This window comes from Cucurbita maxima, unplaced genomic scaffold (assembly GCF_002738345.1).
Source record: "Cucurbita maxima cultivar Rimu unplaced genomic scaffold, Cmax_1.0 Cma_Scf00001, whole genome shotgun sequence".
NCBI lineage: Eukaryota > Viridiplantae > Streptophyta > Magnoliopsida > Cucurbitales > Cucurbitaceae > Cucurbita > Cucurbita maxima.
The window spans coordinates 7,801,635-7,817,324 of NW_019272017.1; the positions used below are offsets into that span (position 1 = coordinate 7,801,635).

The following is a 15,690-nucleotide window of genomic DNA, read 5'->3' on the forward strand; positions in this document are numbered from 1 at the left end:
TTTTTTTTTTTTTTTTTTTTTTTTTTTTTTTTTTTTTTTTTTTTTTTTTTTTTTTTTTTTTTTTTTTTTTTTTTCATCAGATTAAAACGGGTTGAATTTTTAGAAAATTGGAATTTTTGGTGGGTCTGCAGGTAACTAAAAAATAATAGGATTACAGTTCAACTCATTCCTTTTAAGACGATTATAAAAATGAAGATTATTAGACATTTTTAACTGATGTTAAGGATGTAGGATGTATTGTGACTTGAAAATGTTTGATACTTAGAACTTTACGAGATTTTAGTTATTAACGTAATTTTTATTGTGGACAATTAGAAGTTTTTAAAAATAATTTAAAAGAAGACAACCGACCATCAATTTAAAAACAGAGAGTTGTATTAGATTGAATTGAGTTGCGAATTCTGATTGTTAGGGTCATGAACCCAACCAAATGATTTCTGGAACCCTAAAAGGCTGAAATTTTCTATTATGGGTGGAGACTGAAGTTTTCATTGATTAGAATGAAAGGCTGAAAGGAACACAAATTTGGATTTGTCATAGCGGTAAGGAAAAGGTTGTAGACCAAACTAAGTTATAAAATTGTTGAGATGTTGATATGCCTAATGGTGTGAGGGAGGACTCGATGAGAAGAAACAAAGGAGGACTCGATGAGAAGAAACAAAGGAGTTATGGATAGAAAAGAAAAAAGCAAAATATGAAAGCAGAAGTACCTTTGTGTAGGTAGGTGGCCATTGATATGAAAACAGCAATAAGTTCAGGAGGAGCCCTCCATTGTTTGTTGGTTACGGGCTTATTCAGTATTTGAAGAAAAGGGAACATCAATAAACAACGCTTAATTAGGAAAGGGGAAGTGAGTGCTGAGAGGGTAAAGTGAAAGGGATGGACTGACCATATATACCACAGATTAGAGTGTACGTGGAGAGGAGAAAACAGATATGCAAAAGTGACTGATAGGAGGCCTAAAAAAGTCAAGCATAAGGGCATGCCATTTCTAGTTGATGTGACATATTTCTTTTTTGCACACTCCTTGTAGCAACATGTTGCTTGGTCTAACTGTTCAAGTTTATCGGTAGAAAATATTGTTTGCTTTCACTCGTTATGTATCGTTTATTAGTGAGAGGTTTTCATACACTTATAAGAAATGTTACGTTTCCTCTCCAACTTAACCAATGTGAGATTCATTACATATGACGGTCCAACTACCAATGTGAGATTTATTACACATGATGGTCAACCTCACTATTTTAAAACACGTTTCTTAGAGAGAGATAAAAATAAAAATGATTCTAATCAAAACTACAATTAACTATAAGAGAGAGAGGGGACAAAAAAAACAGGAAGAAAACAGACTGTTTAACCAGAACTGATCTGAAAGCTTGGAAAAATTCATATGATGCAAGATATTCTTGGTTACCACCCACTTAGAATGAGAAGAAAAGAAAAAAGCACAATACAATGAAAGAGACTGTTCAATAGAAAGTGAACATGAAAAATGCTGCATTGTTAAGCTAAGAAACAGCATCCCATAAAAGCAGAGATCTTATTTCAGGGGGTTCTTTTTCCTCTTTCTCTTGGGGTTGGGAAGGAGGGTTGTCCATTGCATTTGATGGCGCTTTGGATGTACTGGAAGTGAACTGACAGACGGCAACTCTCCACTGTCCTGCCTTTTATCATAATCAGGTTAGTTACTTTGGGTTAAGTTTTAACCACAGTTACGTGATCCTACGGTCAGTGATAGGCGATTCAGGGTCTGACAGTATTGTCTAACTAAGAACATGTCCTATTTTTAAATGCAAACATATCGGGTACCAGAAAAGTGAAGGAGAATCTGAACTTTTAAGAGTCTGCCTGTTTCTCTTTACTTCAGTCGCTGTTAACAGAGTAAAGATATCCCCTCCGCCGCCAGTAATACACAGCAGATATTAATTCATCCAAGTGCAAAAGTTGTACAAGGTGGATACAAAGATTTTAAGAGAAGCAAATGAAGATGCATATAAATTTTTTCTGCACAGTGCAGATTCGCCAGAAATGAAACCCAATATACTACAATGGGATTCTAGAAAGAATTTCAGATAGGTCCGCCCACATGAAATCTATGTACATATTGAACAAACAAGCTAGACCTGAATTTGAAGACCATTCACACTACAGTCGTCTAGCAGTGACAGAAGTTCCTTCCAGTCTGCTTAAAGTAGCTGGAGCAGCACTTCGTGACCAAGATGATGGCTTGAAACCACCTGTCAATATGCTTGAAGCTGCGGAAGCACAGATTTTCCTTCGCTTGGATTCCAGGTCCAATCGTTTCTTATCAGGCATGGAAGAACTGGATGATCCATTAAATATTGAGGAAGCATGAATCAGTGCCCGTTTGTTCCTACGGTTCTTCTCAAATTTTGAAGAGAACTTCATGCGAGCTGCAGTTGAAGAATCTTCTTCAGTTGCTGGAAGTAATCGTATACCGAGGCCCATCTTCCGTGAAGCATTTTCTTCTTCAGCAATTCTCTTCTTTTGACCCTGAGAAGATGGATGCAAGTGTATCAAGCATAGTCATTCGAAGTTGTTAAAAGCAGAACAGAAAGAGATGAGAAACATGGTAACAATGAGATGACATACTCTGAGCTGAGCTCGAAGTGTTCTGTTCCGAGTATAGTCATCTGCATGCCTAGAATCTGAGAGTCGCTGGAGGCGAACCAATACTGGCTCAGCTTCTTTCTTCTTCTGCATATCTTTTTCCTGGTGTTCAAGTCGATAAAATGGATCTGCAAGCTTACCCCTTTCTGTAGAAAATATATTAGAAAAGGTTTCAATAACATTCTGAAGGATTAAACCACCACCTTTCAATTTATGCAGTGAGACTATCCTTACAGACATGCATGATGATGTCAACTTGTAAATTACAAGACAAGGAAATTTAAAAATGAAACCCAATGAAAAGACAGTGAAGTTTAGTGTCACTGATAAACAAATGTTATTAATGTTAAACAATCATCACCTTCATCCGCAGGGAGTTCAAGGGTTTCTGCATCCTCAATGTCATATTCCTCAGTTTTCCGTTGTGCACCACTAATAATCACATACTCGCAATTTTTTGGATCAGTCTGAATAACAATCTCTTGTCTACAGCATGCTGCTTTCATAGTAAAGCTCCATATCTGAAAGGAGAAAGAAGAGAATATTAGTCATTCAAGAGCTAGTTCGGTGTGATTTCTATACCCCACTTGGAGAAAGACAAGGGGAGAGCCAACACCAATTAAAGAAGGAAGTTTTTAGTTACCAATTAGGTTAGCAGCAGAAACAAAGAAATGCTCTACTAAACGAGTTTCATGCACATGGGGCAAAAATCAAACTTACCAAGACAAATGTGAACAATAAATAAATAAATATTGCATGTGAACAATAGGCAAGAATGTATGTGCATATATCGATTGCTAAAATCCAACGATAAAACCAAGTGAAAGAAAACGAGTAAAACATTGTGTGTGTGTGTAAAAGTATGTGGTCACAGTTTCGTTGCATAATACAACCTTCAAAACTAGTACCAAAAGCAAATATGTCACAATCAGCCAAGAACAATACCTTTGTAGAATAATAGTTTCCAACTTGCTTTTTCTCTGCATTGAATCTAACACCCTTTGCTATCATTGAGTTGCAGCCACCACACCATATATTGTAAGGCATCTCGAACCTAAAAAAAAAACACTCCAATTGATTAGAGAAACACAATCCACAAATTAAATCATCGACATGGAAATCTCACTCTATTTTTTCAAAAAATAACATAACCCCTGTTTTAAAAAGGGCACGTAGGCAACGGTGTTGAAGCACCAAGCTAAGGAGGCCTCCCATAGGCGGATGGTTTCTAACCATTCCCCACACTTCAAATTTTTTTATTAAAAACTAAAGAACTTGTTATGAAAGGAATGCCTATTCCAAAGGTAAACCGTCTATCACCTCATACTGTTGACGATATTCATGGCTTTCACATAATCAAATAAAATCATCAATCCCAAGCCAAGATTTTCCAAAAACGATATCACATTAACTACCTACCTTATTATCAAGATGCCCTGGTCCAATTTCCTTGCTCTCTCTCTCAAAGCATGTTGACCATGAAATTTGTTCAAAGACCCCTGAAAAAGGAAAATTCATCGTGAGAATCTGAAAATCTGTGCATCTATGTTAGGACATTGAAATTTCCTTGGGAGAAAATTTATTGAACTAATATGATTGAATAAGAAATGTACCTGTTTTGGGGTCCATTCTGGTGGATAGTAAAAGTTGTCTGCTCTCGCAGCTGCAAGTGAAGACTGAAAAATGCAAACCAATAAAGTTTTATAAGCCTCAATAATTCAACATGTATTGCTGATCATCTATTTATATTTCATTCATTTATTAACTTTTTCTGAAAGGAAAAACCAACAATTTGATGCCGTAAAACAGACCAACAAAAAGACAATTATAAATATACATATACACATGATCCAACTAGCATACCAAGTTGATTGACTACCCAGAAAAAAATTTAATATGAAATACAATCCACTAAAATTTATAACGAAAAGGACAAAAGAAGTTGCCTAGCTAATTCAAGAGTTACCTTAAATTCAAGTTTGAGATACTCAGCCATTCATGTCAAATCCAACAACAGATTCAATAATCTTCTACCTAATCACTCAATTGCCTAATTCATTCAATAGATATCCAGTATCTCTATGTAAACCATTTTAATTAACCGTTTTTTAGAAAATGACACAAAAATCATGATTCCCGTTCAGAATTCAATGTGTTCTGACAAATTGACATGAAGTTCTTCTTCTTCCAATGTTATGAGTAAAGTTGCATATAAAGAACACGGACTCGAAAAAAGTTTTCCAAGACAGTCCTAAATTATTTGGCATAATCCATGCATGAAACATCTCCAGAAAACCATTTTCAGGTTAAATCCAACAACGTTCTACGATTCCCGATCTAAAACAATTATGAAAGACAGTAACTTCAACAATCAGAATCATTTACATCACCGACGGAAAAACGATATCCAATGATAGAATCAATTCCCAAATACACCCGCTAAGTCTTCAAAATAAGAAAAAGCCTAATGATAACCGATCGACATAGGGCAAACGATCGGACTAACAAAACCGATTCCAAACCCTGATTTCTACAAACACATTAAATTAGATCACGTAGCAAAAAAAAAAAAGAAGCCCTAGGAATCGAGAAACGAAATCACATACCATTATGAATCGCGGTCAGCTCCCTCAACTTCTATTCCCAATTTCAAGGTGCGAATTGAATGAAACAAGCAATCGTTCGTAAACCCGTTGGATTGAATGGGCACCGCATGTTTATATACTACTTTTTCGAGTTCCTTCCTGGGAATAAGGATGGGGGGCTTGCCTACGGAATAATCATGGGCCCAGTGGTCCTCAACATGTGGGCTCATTTTTCTTGTAATGGGCCCACGAAATATTTATTTGGGCTGGACTTCATTTTCGTCGTAACGTCCGTCGGCCCATTTACCCAACTCGGTTGAGCTTAGTTTTCTTTTTTAAGAATTAATTTATATCCTTAATTTCTGGTAAAACATAATCCTTTTGGTTAGGCGATAGCGGCAGAGCGGGAAGTGCCAAAATGGCGTTGCCAGAGGAATAGCGTTAGCTACTTCACATGCTTATGTTTGGCTATGCCTATATAAACGCAGCCAGCGACTCCACCCACCTACGCAAACATTGTTGCAGTTTCCGATATCTATGGCGTCGTCTCTGCTCTTCTCTGCTTCTTTCTTCGGGCACCCAATTCCCATCTCAATTCGAACAAGAACAGCTCCATGTAGAAGAAGATCTATGGCCATTGAGGCTTCAAAAGAGGTTACGGACGTTTCTTCTCAAAACCAACCCAGGATGCTCACTTTTCTTGGCAAAGGCGGCTCAGGAAAGACTACTTCCGCAGTATTCGCCGCTCGGGTGTGTGTATTGTGTGTTTTTTGGACTCAGCTTTTTAGGCGTTTGATTTTCTTGACTACTTTTTGATCCATGCTTTTTATGAAGTTGTTGAGTTCTGGCTTTTTTATCCTACTTCTATGCTTGGAAATTAGAGATGTTTATTCTGGATTGCTCGCATTCCAGATTTAAACATGAACTATTAAGCATGGGAATGGAATTTATGGATCCGTGATGATTTATATCGATGGGGAGCCATTCTTAAGCTAATTGAAAGATGTATTATGTTCCTGGGGTCTTACCATTCTAAAGTACTCTCTGAAAATTTGTGCACAGATTTAATTATTTTCCATTTATGTATTTTCTCTTGATTTGATGGATTATCAGCACTTTGCATTGTCTGGACTGCGAACATGCCTGGTGATACATAATCAAGACGCTACTCCTGAGTATCTTCTTGATTGCAAAATTGGAAGTTCTCCCGTTGAATGCAGTCACAACCTTTCAGCTGTTAGGTTGGAAACCACTCAAGTGTGTTTTTCCGTTCACTTCTCTTTCTGTCATCATGGTTCTGCTTTGGGTTTCAGACTTATCTTGTCAATGATCACAGATGCTTCTTGAACCTCTTAAACGGCTAAAGCAAGCTGATTCCCCTCTTAATATGACACAAGGAACTCTTGAAGGGGTAGGTATGTGAACCTTAGAATATGTTGCATTATAAAATGCTAGATTGCATTTCAGTATTTTAACTTTTGGAGGTTTTTCTATGTATCTTTTTAATGTTTTAATAGGTTGTTGGAGAAGAGCTTGGGATACTCCCAGGAATGGATTCTATCTTTTCAGTACTTCAGCTTGAGAGATTTCTTGGGTTCTCAGGTATTATGGCCCAAACAGACCAAAAAGCTAAATATGACATAGTAGTATATGACGGTATCTGCACCGAAGAAACGATAAGGATGATCGGAGCAACCAGTAAAGCAAGGTTTGAGATGCTCTTTCTCTACACCTCCCCTGTGCAAATTTGAGGAAAAAGAAACTGTATTACTAAAAGAATTTTGGATAGGTTGTACTTAAAATATCTGAGGAGTATTGCTGAAAAAACTGATCTTGGGAGGTTGGCTACTCCTTCAATTCTGAGGCTTGTTGATGAAGCCATGAATATAAGCAGCCCAGGCTCCCATCTCAGTGGTAGAACCAGTACCGATACATGGCAGGCACTGGAACACATGTTAGAGGTAAATTGGTTTGCATTCTTGTCAAAGAATATGAATGAAACTTGCGGAATTGTTTAATGGTCATTCATGGTGCAGAAAGGATCTTCTGCAATTGCAGAGCCAAGAAGATTTAGCTGCTTCATAGTGATGGACCCGACTAGTCCTGCCTCTGTGAAGTCTGCATTGCGGTACTGGGGTTGCACTATTCAAGCTGGTGCACAAATTTCTGGTGCATTTGCTTCCATTTCTTCAGGCTTGGATGCAGAATCAGCTGCTAGATTGAAGGAGAATTTTTTACCCTTGCCTTTGGCCTTTATGCCACAGATCTCAGTTGGTTCCCCTGTAGATTGGAACACAGTTCTTCCTGATGCATCAAGTAAAGGCCCGAGGAACCTTCTTTCTTCGTCCAAAAGCCACTCCAGCAATCTGCTATCACCTGTCAAATTCGATCCTGGAAACAAATCAGTTACACTTCTCATGCCAGGCTTCGAGAAGTCAGAAATCAGGCTTTACCAGGCACGTTCATTCTCTCTATTAGTGGGTTCTCTACCTTATTGATGAATGCTCTTGAATGTTCTTCCATCCCTTTGAGGATTTCCATTGGAAAACTTGCTCAAATGATCTGATATGTCTTTCATATTCCTAAAATTAAAAGAGAAGATATTAAGGGCCTAAGGGGTAGGAAACTTGGAATGACTTATCTATTGAGTTAGAAATGGGGCGAGCGAATATCCTCCTCTGCAAGGAGCTATGAGTTTAGCATTAAATAATGATCCATTGAGCATGCATTAGACTTGGTTAATGCTCAAGTGCTCAAATAACGATACAATTGACTATATTCTATCTTTCGGATGTACGTTTCTCAGACTCTAGATTTGTAGCAGAATAACTTTTCATGTAATCATTAGTTCCATTATTTGAAAATGCAGTATAGGGGAGGATCTGAGCTATTGGTGGAAGCTGGGGATCAGAGGCGTGTAATTTCTCTGCCTAAAGAAATTCAAGGGAAGGTGGGTGGTGCCAAGTTCATGGACAGAAGTCTTGTGATCACAATGCGTTGATGTAATCAATCACACAGACTCAAATCAAAGTAATTGTCAATTAACCAAGGCCCTGTTCAAGGGTCATAAGGCAAATGTACAATGATTATAATCTGCCAAAAGGTTTAGGATACAAAATATTCAGAGGAAAAAAATAGTGCAGGGCTTCGATTGGGGCAGAAAATTTGCAATTTGACTTGATATTGTTTAAAATGAGGCATCAAAAGATAATTTTATTTCCCATTCATTTCTATCTGTTGTAGCGTTGAGTTACAGGTATGATATGATTGCTGAAATTAAATTAGGATGATGAACTTGAATGAGAAATTCAGGCTTCTTGCTTATTGTCATCTCCTATCTGTGTTGTATGAACTCGGCTCCTCAACTCTTCAAAAGCCTTCATGCTCTCGGCGTCGAAGCCTCCTGCGAACTGGAAACATATTAAATCCAATATGTCAGCTACACTTGTAATGTTTTCAAATACTATAAAGGCTCTTCAGGTAAAAAGAGTATCAAAATTTGTTCATCAGTTAGAATTTGATTGGAAACAACATTCAAATTTGAAATGCAGTTGATCGACTGATGAATGATGGTGGCACGTAAAATATACCTGATGAACACGGAAAGCAAAACGGACGCCTTGCAAGACCAAAAACTCTCTGTTTGGCTCCTTCTCTGGTTCACTCATTGCATCTAGTTCTGATGCTACACGCTTCATGTACTTTCTTGCTAATTGTACGGATGAGAGCTTAATCTGCACTTATAAAAGTATGACTACGTTAAACATTTTGAGGCGTTTATGAGTATCAAAGAGACGGTTCAATACTAACTAGCATTTCAAGATCGTAACGAGATATTAGCAAGTCGCAGTACCTTAGCTAAAATGCTAACTAAACTCAAGATCCAAATTTCTCAACTCAGAAAATATTGAACTTCTCAAAGTTATACCTTTCCAACAACTCCTGTATCAGACAACCAATCAACTGGAATTCCGAACTCTCTATATCGCGAGATAGCCATGTCTCTTGTGCGTAGAAGCGCATAGACACTCTGCTCAACCCTGCCAAAAGATGAACCAAAAACAATGATTGGAGATGACAACACGAAGTGAAAAAACTATGTTCTCAATGGTGGCAATGGCAGCACAAAGTAATGCATATGTTTCTGTTTTAAGGTAAACCAGTAAAGTTTCTAACAGTTATCATACTAAATACTCGAGAGCTAACTTTACGAGAATCCCGGATGGTGATCGAACTACTTGACATGACAAAGATGCGGATTTCCAAATTCCATCTCCAATAAGAACCATGTCGTTACAAGAGATACTTACTTCTCAAGCAAGGAGTACATTTTCTTCAAAGCTGCTTCACATGGGAGTTTAGGTTCATCAACAAACGTGGTGACCCGCTTCTCCAACTTCATTAGGTCCTGATATTCGAAAGACGCCTCTCTCAAAGCATCCGCTTTTCCTTCTGGCCAATCAAAGTGCTTCAGAACTGCCCTTTCATCGACCTTAATCAAACACAAAAGAAAGTACACTATAAAACAAGGAGATACAATATGGAGAGTCCAGACTAGAGAACGAGCTGTACAACAAAATTACACAGCAAATGTCGTACCAAGAACGATAGCTCTTCATCTAACCAATTTACGAACGCCACGACATCCTCTATATTAGAGAATGTAGCTGCTCGAACTTCAGCTGCCAATGATATAACAAAATCACCTTGAGTTTCCACATCTGCTTTTACCTGGATTTAGTAAACGAAGTAACCACTGTCCAATTAGTACAGGTATTAACCTATACAATGCAACATTAATGGAAAAATGATGATCTACTCACCGCTATGAGGAATGATGATCTGTTTTCAATCTCTCCAATCATGTTGCTTCTAGCATCAGATACATTAGATGATGTAGAAGAAAGCAAAGGAGTATCCTTCTTTGCTTCTCGTTTCATCAGTGACTGATAGAATTCAACTAACTCAGGAGCTCTATGAACCTTATCACCACCTACACCTTTAGCTAAGCTCCCTGGAGGAGGAGGTGGACGAGGTGGTCCACCGGTCGGAGGAGGTGGTGGGGCACCAGGTGGTGGAGGTGGAAGAGGTGGAGCAGCTGGTACACCACCCCGAGGATTAGGATTCGTGCTTACAGAAGCACCTGCCGATGGTTTTGGTGGTGGCTTAGGTACCCGTGGAGGACGCTTCTCAATCTCTGCTAGCTTCATCCTGCTGATTGTTGAAGATTCAATCTTCTTATTTTCACCTGATACATCAGCAGCATCACTGGATACAACTGGTTTTTCCTTTATTTGAGAAAGTTTTGGCGGCAAAACAACAGGTCTGTCTCTCTCAGTCTTGCCTTTAAATTCAGGGTTCAAATTTGAATTTGAAATATTGCCAAACCTCTCTGCTCTTGCCTGATCAGCCCTTTCCTTAATTTGCTTCTCTCTTGCTAATGCCAACTTATGTCGATCTTTGTAAGCTGGATATTTCTCATCTAACACTCCTCCAACAGATTTAGACATAAGTTGGAATGATGATGCAACCGAATTCAAGGAGTCGTTAGGAGTCTGTGTTCTGATACTTGGGAGATTCGGAGTGCCTGGAGAGTCGGGAACTTCCTGTTCCATCGTACCGAATGAGGTGATTGCAACACTATCACTTGTATTTCTAAGCATCAATGCTTCTAATGGACCCCTTGGCTTCTGACTCATGCTCATCCTGCTCGGAGAACCACCAGAAAAGGATCTGGCTGGTGAAGAAACGACACTAGAATCATCTTTGCTTCTACCACCCCATTTCTTCAACTTCTGGATCAAGCTAGGTTTCTTACTGAGGCTACTATATCTACTGAAAGAACTATCAATTGAAGCATTGTCAAAATCCTCACTTCCAGGAGAAGATGGTTGGGAGAAGTTGCTTTCGAGATCTGTGTCTCCTTGTCCACGTTCCGATCCTGCGTACTCCAACATGAGTTGTTTAGCCTTCTCCTGAGATTTTGGGCTCAAATTCTTGTTGAGATCACGAGCTGATACTTTTCCTGTAGGAGCTTGGTAATTGCGAAGTTCATATCTCAAGCATGCATTGACCCATCGAAGGTACACTAACTCTTCAACTTCACTGAACCTATTCATCTGAAGTCCTTCAACTTGCTTTATTAAGTCCTCATTTGTATGCCTTAAATTGTTGACATCCTCTCTAGTCTGGGATACCAATTCACTCTGCAACAGTGTAAGACGTTGTAAGAAAAATGGGCACTCAAAACCTTTTTCCAATAAAAAGCCAAGCCTTCTTGAGATAAAACTATAAGCATTTCTTATAAATGTGTGAGATCCCACGTTGCCCAGAGAGGCGAACGAAGCATTTCTTATAAATATGTGGAAACCTCTCCCTAGCAGACGTGTTTTAAAACCATGAGAAGAAGCCCAGACGAGAAAGCCCAAAGAGGACAATATCTGCTAGCGGTGGGCTTAGGCTGTTACAAATGATATCAGAGCTAAACACCAGGCAGTGTGCCAGCGAGAACGTCAGACTCTCATGGGTGGTGGATTGTGAGATCCCACATCGGTTGGAGAGGGGAATGAAACATTCCTTATAAAAATATGGAAACCTCTCCTTAGCAGACGTGTTTTAAAACCTTGGGGGAAGCCCAAAGAGGACAATATCTGCTAACAGTGGACTTGAACTATTATAAATGGTATCAGAGCCAGACACTGAGCAGTGTGCCAGCGAGGACGCTAGGCCCTTAAGAGGGGTGGATTATGAGATTCCAAATCCATTGGAGAGGGGAACAAAGCATTCCTTATAAGGGTGTGGAATCCCCTCTCTAGTAGACGCGTTTTAAAACCTTGGAGAAAGCCCAAAAAGAACAATATCGGCTAGTGATGGGCTTGGACTATTACAATTTCAATCCTATGCGTAAACAATATTTCCTTGAGGTTATCCTATTTCCTAATTTCTTAACATGCAACCCCAATCCGTATGAGCTAATATCTAAAGAACATTAAAGCAAAAAACATACACTTGTTCCATCCGACAAGACCATCAGATTATGCTGCTTAATTGAAACAGACATTGATTACTCTATAGGTATCTTACTCCACCAGCTCAATATCTATGTACTGCATATCTACTTTTTTTTGGGATCGAAACATAAAAATGGATAAAGAAGCGTAAGAGCTATTTCTAGTTCTTACCTCTGTCATGTTCGACAGGGTCGAGATTCTATTTTCAGCAGCATCTAGTTTAATAGTCAGCTCCCGCTTTTCGATCTGAAGCTCTTTGTTCTTCCGCTTAAGTTCCATAACTTCAACCTCCAATTCCTTTACAGCTTTCAACTTCTTTTCTATTTCAGCATCCTTTTTTATAGTTTCCTGCTCCTTTGCCTGTAGACCAGAAACTTGTTGCTTGAGTAATAATAGCTGCCCTTTTGTTTGGTTAGCATCAAGCTGTATCTGCCTCTGCAACTCTTTGATCTTATTCCTTGCAAATTCCAACTCCTTCTTCACTGTAGCAGCTTGTGCAATCTCTTCTTGAAGCTTCTTCCTTTCAGCCTGAAAAGAGCTAATGGTAATATTAAGCATATCAATCTCTACTGTCTTGATCTTGAGCTGTCTCTGTAACTCTGTAACATCGGATTCCTGTTCTTTCAATCCATAGTATTCGAGCAATTCGCCTTCAAGCTTTACTTCCCTCTCCTCCAATTCCTTTACTAAGCTGCGCAATCGCTCGAGTTCACTCGCATTGTTTGCCATCTCAGTTTCATAGGCTCTATCCTTCCCAGCTTTATTGTCATCAATTTCAGGTAATGGAAATTCAATCTCCCCAGAAAGAAGGTCTTCAAATTCAGGTAAAATCTCTTCATCTTCAGTTATATAAACAGGAACTTGATCGAATACGCTACTAATTAACTTGACTTCTTCTTCCTCTTCTTCCCCCTAGTATAAAAGAAAGCTCTTTCAGTTAAACAAGATGATTCCAAGATTAGAAATTGTAAAAAATCTGGTAAGTTATGAACATCTACTTACATAATCATCTTTGAAGCCATGGTTAGAATGTTTAACCTCCTCCTTCTCTTCACCATTTTCTAAGCAACAAACAGGAATAATTTCAATATATCAGACAACATATACAACTTATCCAGCAATATAAATGAGACAAAAGCTGATGAAAGAAGAGTAAAACGCAGTTCAAACATATGAATACCGGTGAGCTTGTTGACCGAGGCGACCGAGTTTGAGTTTTTAACATTGAGCTGCCTTACTGCATAGGCTGCAACTGAAGCAGCAACCAAAAGCCCTAGCCTGAGTACCATCAAGCAAATACTGACATAAACATTTTCGCTTTCCAGTTGAGACAGCCCAGTTCTTCTTCGAAGCTGTATTGTCCATTCCTCCCCACCTCCATGGCTATCATTTCAAAACCAATGGAACCCCTAAAATGCAGACAAGCCGAAAGTAGTGCAGCAGTACAATCCTAATGAGGGTTTTAACCAGAAACCAGGCCAGTTTTTTCAATTAAGACGCAAATTCAATGGCCATGTTTCAATCAAACATTACCATCTTCTCATGTTTATGGATACTAAAGCAGCAGACTTGGCTTGTATGCCGAAAGTTTTCAACGACTTGAAGTTTAAGACAAATTCTGATGCTAACTAGCTAAGAGCCACGGTAACCACTAATAACGAGTGGCCAATCTCTCTCCAAAAGGATTGCCTCCCATGAATTTGTGGGCATTTAACAAGTAACACCACTCGTTCAAAGGATTGAGCACAGAGCAATAACACCAAAAAAACAAAGCTGAAAGAGACGGTAGTCACTGTTGAATTTGAAGGAAAACGTCCGGCCGATGAACTCCCTTTCTTATCCGAGTTCTGTCTATATCTGCATCAAAAGAATGAAGGGGATTAAAGCCCAGGAGAGTTAAATTGTGGGTAAAGAAGAGAACAAACTTTCACTTGTCCCAATAAATACAAATGTTCCCGCTGGCTCTTGGCTACCTAATTGGTGGGTGTTTGTCAAACTCTTTAACTTCGACAGCTTCCAGCCTAATTAATGAACCAAAGTCATCTAACAATCTTATAATCTAATGGGTCTGTAATATACCCTGCTTAAGAGTTGTTAAGGAAAGAAAATCATTAAGCTCAAAAGCTGCTACCCTCCAGAGAAGAACCCAAAAAAACAATCAAATGGGGGTTGAGAGTATAACTTCAAATTGTTTATTTGACATTGATATGCAGCATCTAGAGGAAAGTTTTCAAAGGGGTTGGAGGGGCCAACCTTAAATTACATTAAGAAAATGGTGCGTTAAAGCTTACCACAGAACGAGTGTGGACGAAGATGGACACGATGGGTTGAAGGGTAGGTTTGGGTAGCGAAGGCAAGGCTGAAATTTAATTCTTGGCCGTTGGCTGCAGTGGACCGATGCATATGGAACCATGCTGTCAAGCGCCAAACAAATGCCTTTACCCTTTTTGACATGTCTCTCGTACTTCTTGTTCGGGTTAGACGAATACGCCTCTCTACAATGGTATGATATTGTCCACTTTGAGCATAAGCTCTCATGATTTTGCTCTAGGGTTCCCCAAAATGCCTCATACCAATGAAGAGTATATTCTTAGATTATAAACTCATGACCATTCCCTAACTTAACCAATGTGGGACACTTTCATCTAACACTTCTGTCAGCTGCTATCATTGTTCAAAAACTTAGCGTGCGATGCGCTGTAACCTATTGCCCCCATATTGAATCCTTTTGGTTTAAGGATTATGCACAAGTAAAATCCACCTCCAATTTTAGAACGAGGTGATAAGATGATGGGAAGTAGAAAAGTTCGTTTCTAGTAATTTCTAGTGTTTTAACAACTTCTTTTTTACTCAAAATACTTTCTTTAAGCAATTATAGACATTTTAAACCAACATTAGATAAGCAAGTTATGAAAAGGTGAGATCTTGACATTTGAACTGATTGTAGAGTGATATTTGCCCATAGGGTTGCAGAAGGAAAAATGTAATAGTTCAAGCTCATTGCTAGCAGATGTTGTCCGTATTAGCTCGTTACGCATCGTCGCTAGCCTCACGATTTTAAAATATATCTGTTAGGGAGAGATTTTCACACCCTTAATAAAGTATGTTTTGTCCCCCTCTCCAACCGATAAAGGATCTCACAATCCACCCCTTGAAGCCCCAGCATTCTCACTAACAGACCACCCGATATCTAGCTCTGATACCGTTTTAAGCCGTTACATATCATCGTCAGCCTCATAGTTTTAAAACATGTCTACTAAAGAGAGATTTCCTCACGCTTATAAAAAATGTTTCATTCCCCTCTATAATCAACTTGGGATTTAACAAGAAATTTGAGAATCTAAACCAACTAGAGAACATTAGTGAGCCAAAGTTTGAGAATGCCGGGAGAGGTTGCTTTCGAGGTCATAAATAAGAGAACCCGGATGTCACAGTAGCAGCCAATCTATGTCATCCAAGAGCGC

At 38.9% G+C, this 15,690-nt stretch overlaps 3 protein-coding genes across 5 annotated transcripts; 1 reads left to right on the forward strand and 2 right to left on the reverse strand.

The window, feature by feature from the left end:
- Positions 1–1,898: 1,898 nt before the first annotated feature.
- Positions 1,899–5,320, reverse strand: LOC111482211 (coiled-coil domain-containing protein 130-like). Its single transcript, XM_023127934.1, has 7 exons — positions 5,238–5,320; positions 4,245–4,307; positions 4,051–4,130; positions 3,577–3,685; positions 2,993–3,152; positions 2,614–2,777; positions 1,899–2,514 (listed from the first exon to the last, which is right to left on the reverse strand). The coding sequence occupies exons 1-7, from the start codon at positions 5,238–5,240 to the stop codon at positions 2,146–2,148; spliced, it is 948 nt and encodes a 315-aa protein (XP_022983702.1). The 5' UTR covers positions 5,241–5,320; the 3' UTR covers positions 1,899–2,145.
- Positions 5,321–5,597: 277 nt separating this feature from the next.
- LOC111478864 (uncharacterized protein At1g26090, chloroplastic) lies at positions 5,598–8,449 on the forward strand. The gene is made up of 7 exons (XM_023123402.1): positions 5,598–5,966; positions 6,330–6,473; positions 6,553–6,627; positions 6,734–6,924; positions 7,006–7,177; positions 7,253–7,672; positions 8,086–8,449. The coding sequence occupies exons 1-7, from the start codon at positions 5,754–5,756 to the stop codon at positions 8,215–8,217; spliced, it is 1,347 nt and encodes a 448-aa protein (XP_022979170.1). The 5' UTR covers positions 5,598–5,753; the 3' UTR covers positions 8,218–8,449.
- LOC111495046 (protein CHUP1, chloroplastic-like) lies at positions 8,400–14,618 on the reverse strand. Of its 3 annotated transcripts, none has more exons than XM_023146052.1 (10): positions 14,518–14,618; positions 13,407–14,083; positions 13,229–13,287; positions 12,398–13,138; positions 10,040–11,422; positions 9,816–9,947; positions 9,527–9,708; positions 9,145–9,256; positions 8,807–8,950; positions 8,400–8,626 (listed from the first exon to the last, which is right to left on the reverse strand). In XM_023146052.1, the coding sequence occupies exons 2-10, from the start codon at positions 13,513–13,515 to the stop codon at positions 8,525–8,527; spliced, it is 2,964 nt and encodes a 987-aa protein (XP_023001820.1). In that variant the 5' UTR covers positions 13,516–14,083; positions 14,518–14,618; the 3' UTR covers positions 8,400–8,524. The 3 variants fall into 3 exon arrangements, with proteins under 3 accessions (XP_023001820.1, XP_023002609.1, XP_023001067.1); XM_023146841.1 differs by lacking the exon at positions 14,518–14,618 and adding an exon at positions 14,200–14,285; XM_023145299.1 differs by lacking the exon at positions 14,518–14,618 and having other exon boundaries at positions 13,407–14,142.
- Between the last annotated feature and the right edge of the window lie 1,072 nt (positions 14,619–15,690).

Bases quoted from the DNA above. Each gene is read 5' to 3' on its own strand.
- LOC111482211 (XM_023127934.1), bottom strand. The intron at 3,153-3,576 runs GTATTGTTCTTG...TTCTCCTTTCAG, and splicing joins GAAACTATTATTCTACAAAG to ATATGGAGCTTTACTATGAA. The intron at 2,515-2,613 runs GTATGTCATCTC...CCATCTTCTCAG, and splicing joins CACTTCGAGCTCAGCTCAGA to GGTCAAAAGAAGAGAATTGC.
- LOC111478864 (XM_023123402.1), top strand. From the start codon at position 5,754: ATGGCGTCGTCTCTGCTCTTCTCTGCTTCTTTCTTCGGGCACCCAATT. The intron at 6,925-7,005 runs GTTTGAGATGCT...AATTTTGGATAG, and splicing joins GGAGCAACCAGTAAAGCAAG to GTTGTACTTAAAATATCTGA. The intron at 7,673-8,085 runs GCACGTTCATTC...TTGAAAATGCAG, and splicing joins CAGAAATCAGGCTTTACCAG to TATAGGGGAGGATCTGAGCT.
- LOC111495046 (XM_023146052.1), bottom strand. From the start codon at position 13,515: ATGGTACTCAGGCTAGGGCTTTTGGTTGCTGCTTCAGTTGCAGCCTAT. The intron at 13,288-13,406 runs GTATTCATATGT...TTTGTTGCTTAG, and splicing joins CTCGGTCAACAAGCTCACCG to AAAATGGTGAAGAGAAGGAG. The intron at 9,709-9,815 runs GTACGACATTTG...TGTTTGATTAAG, and splicing joins ATGAAGAGCTATCGTTCTTG to GTCGATGAAAGGGCAGTTCT.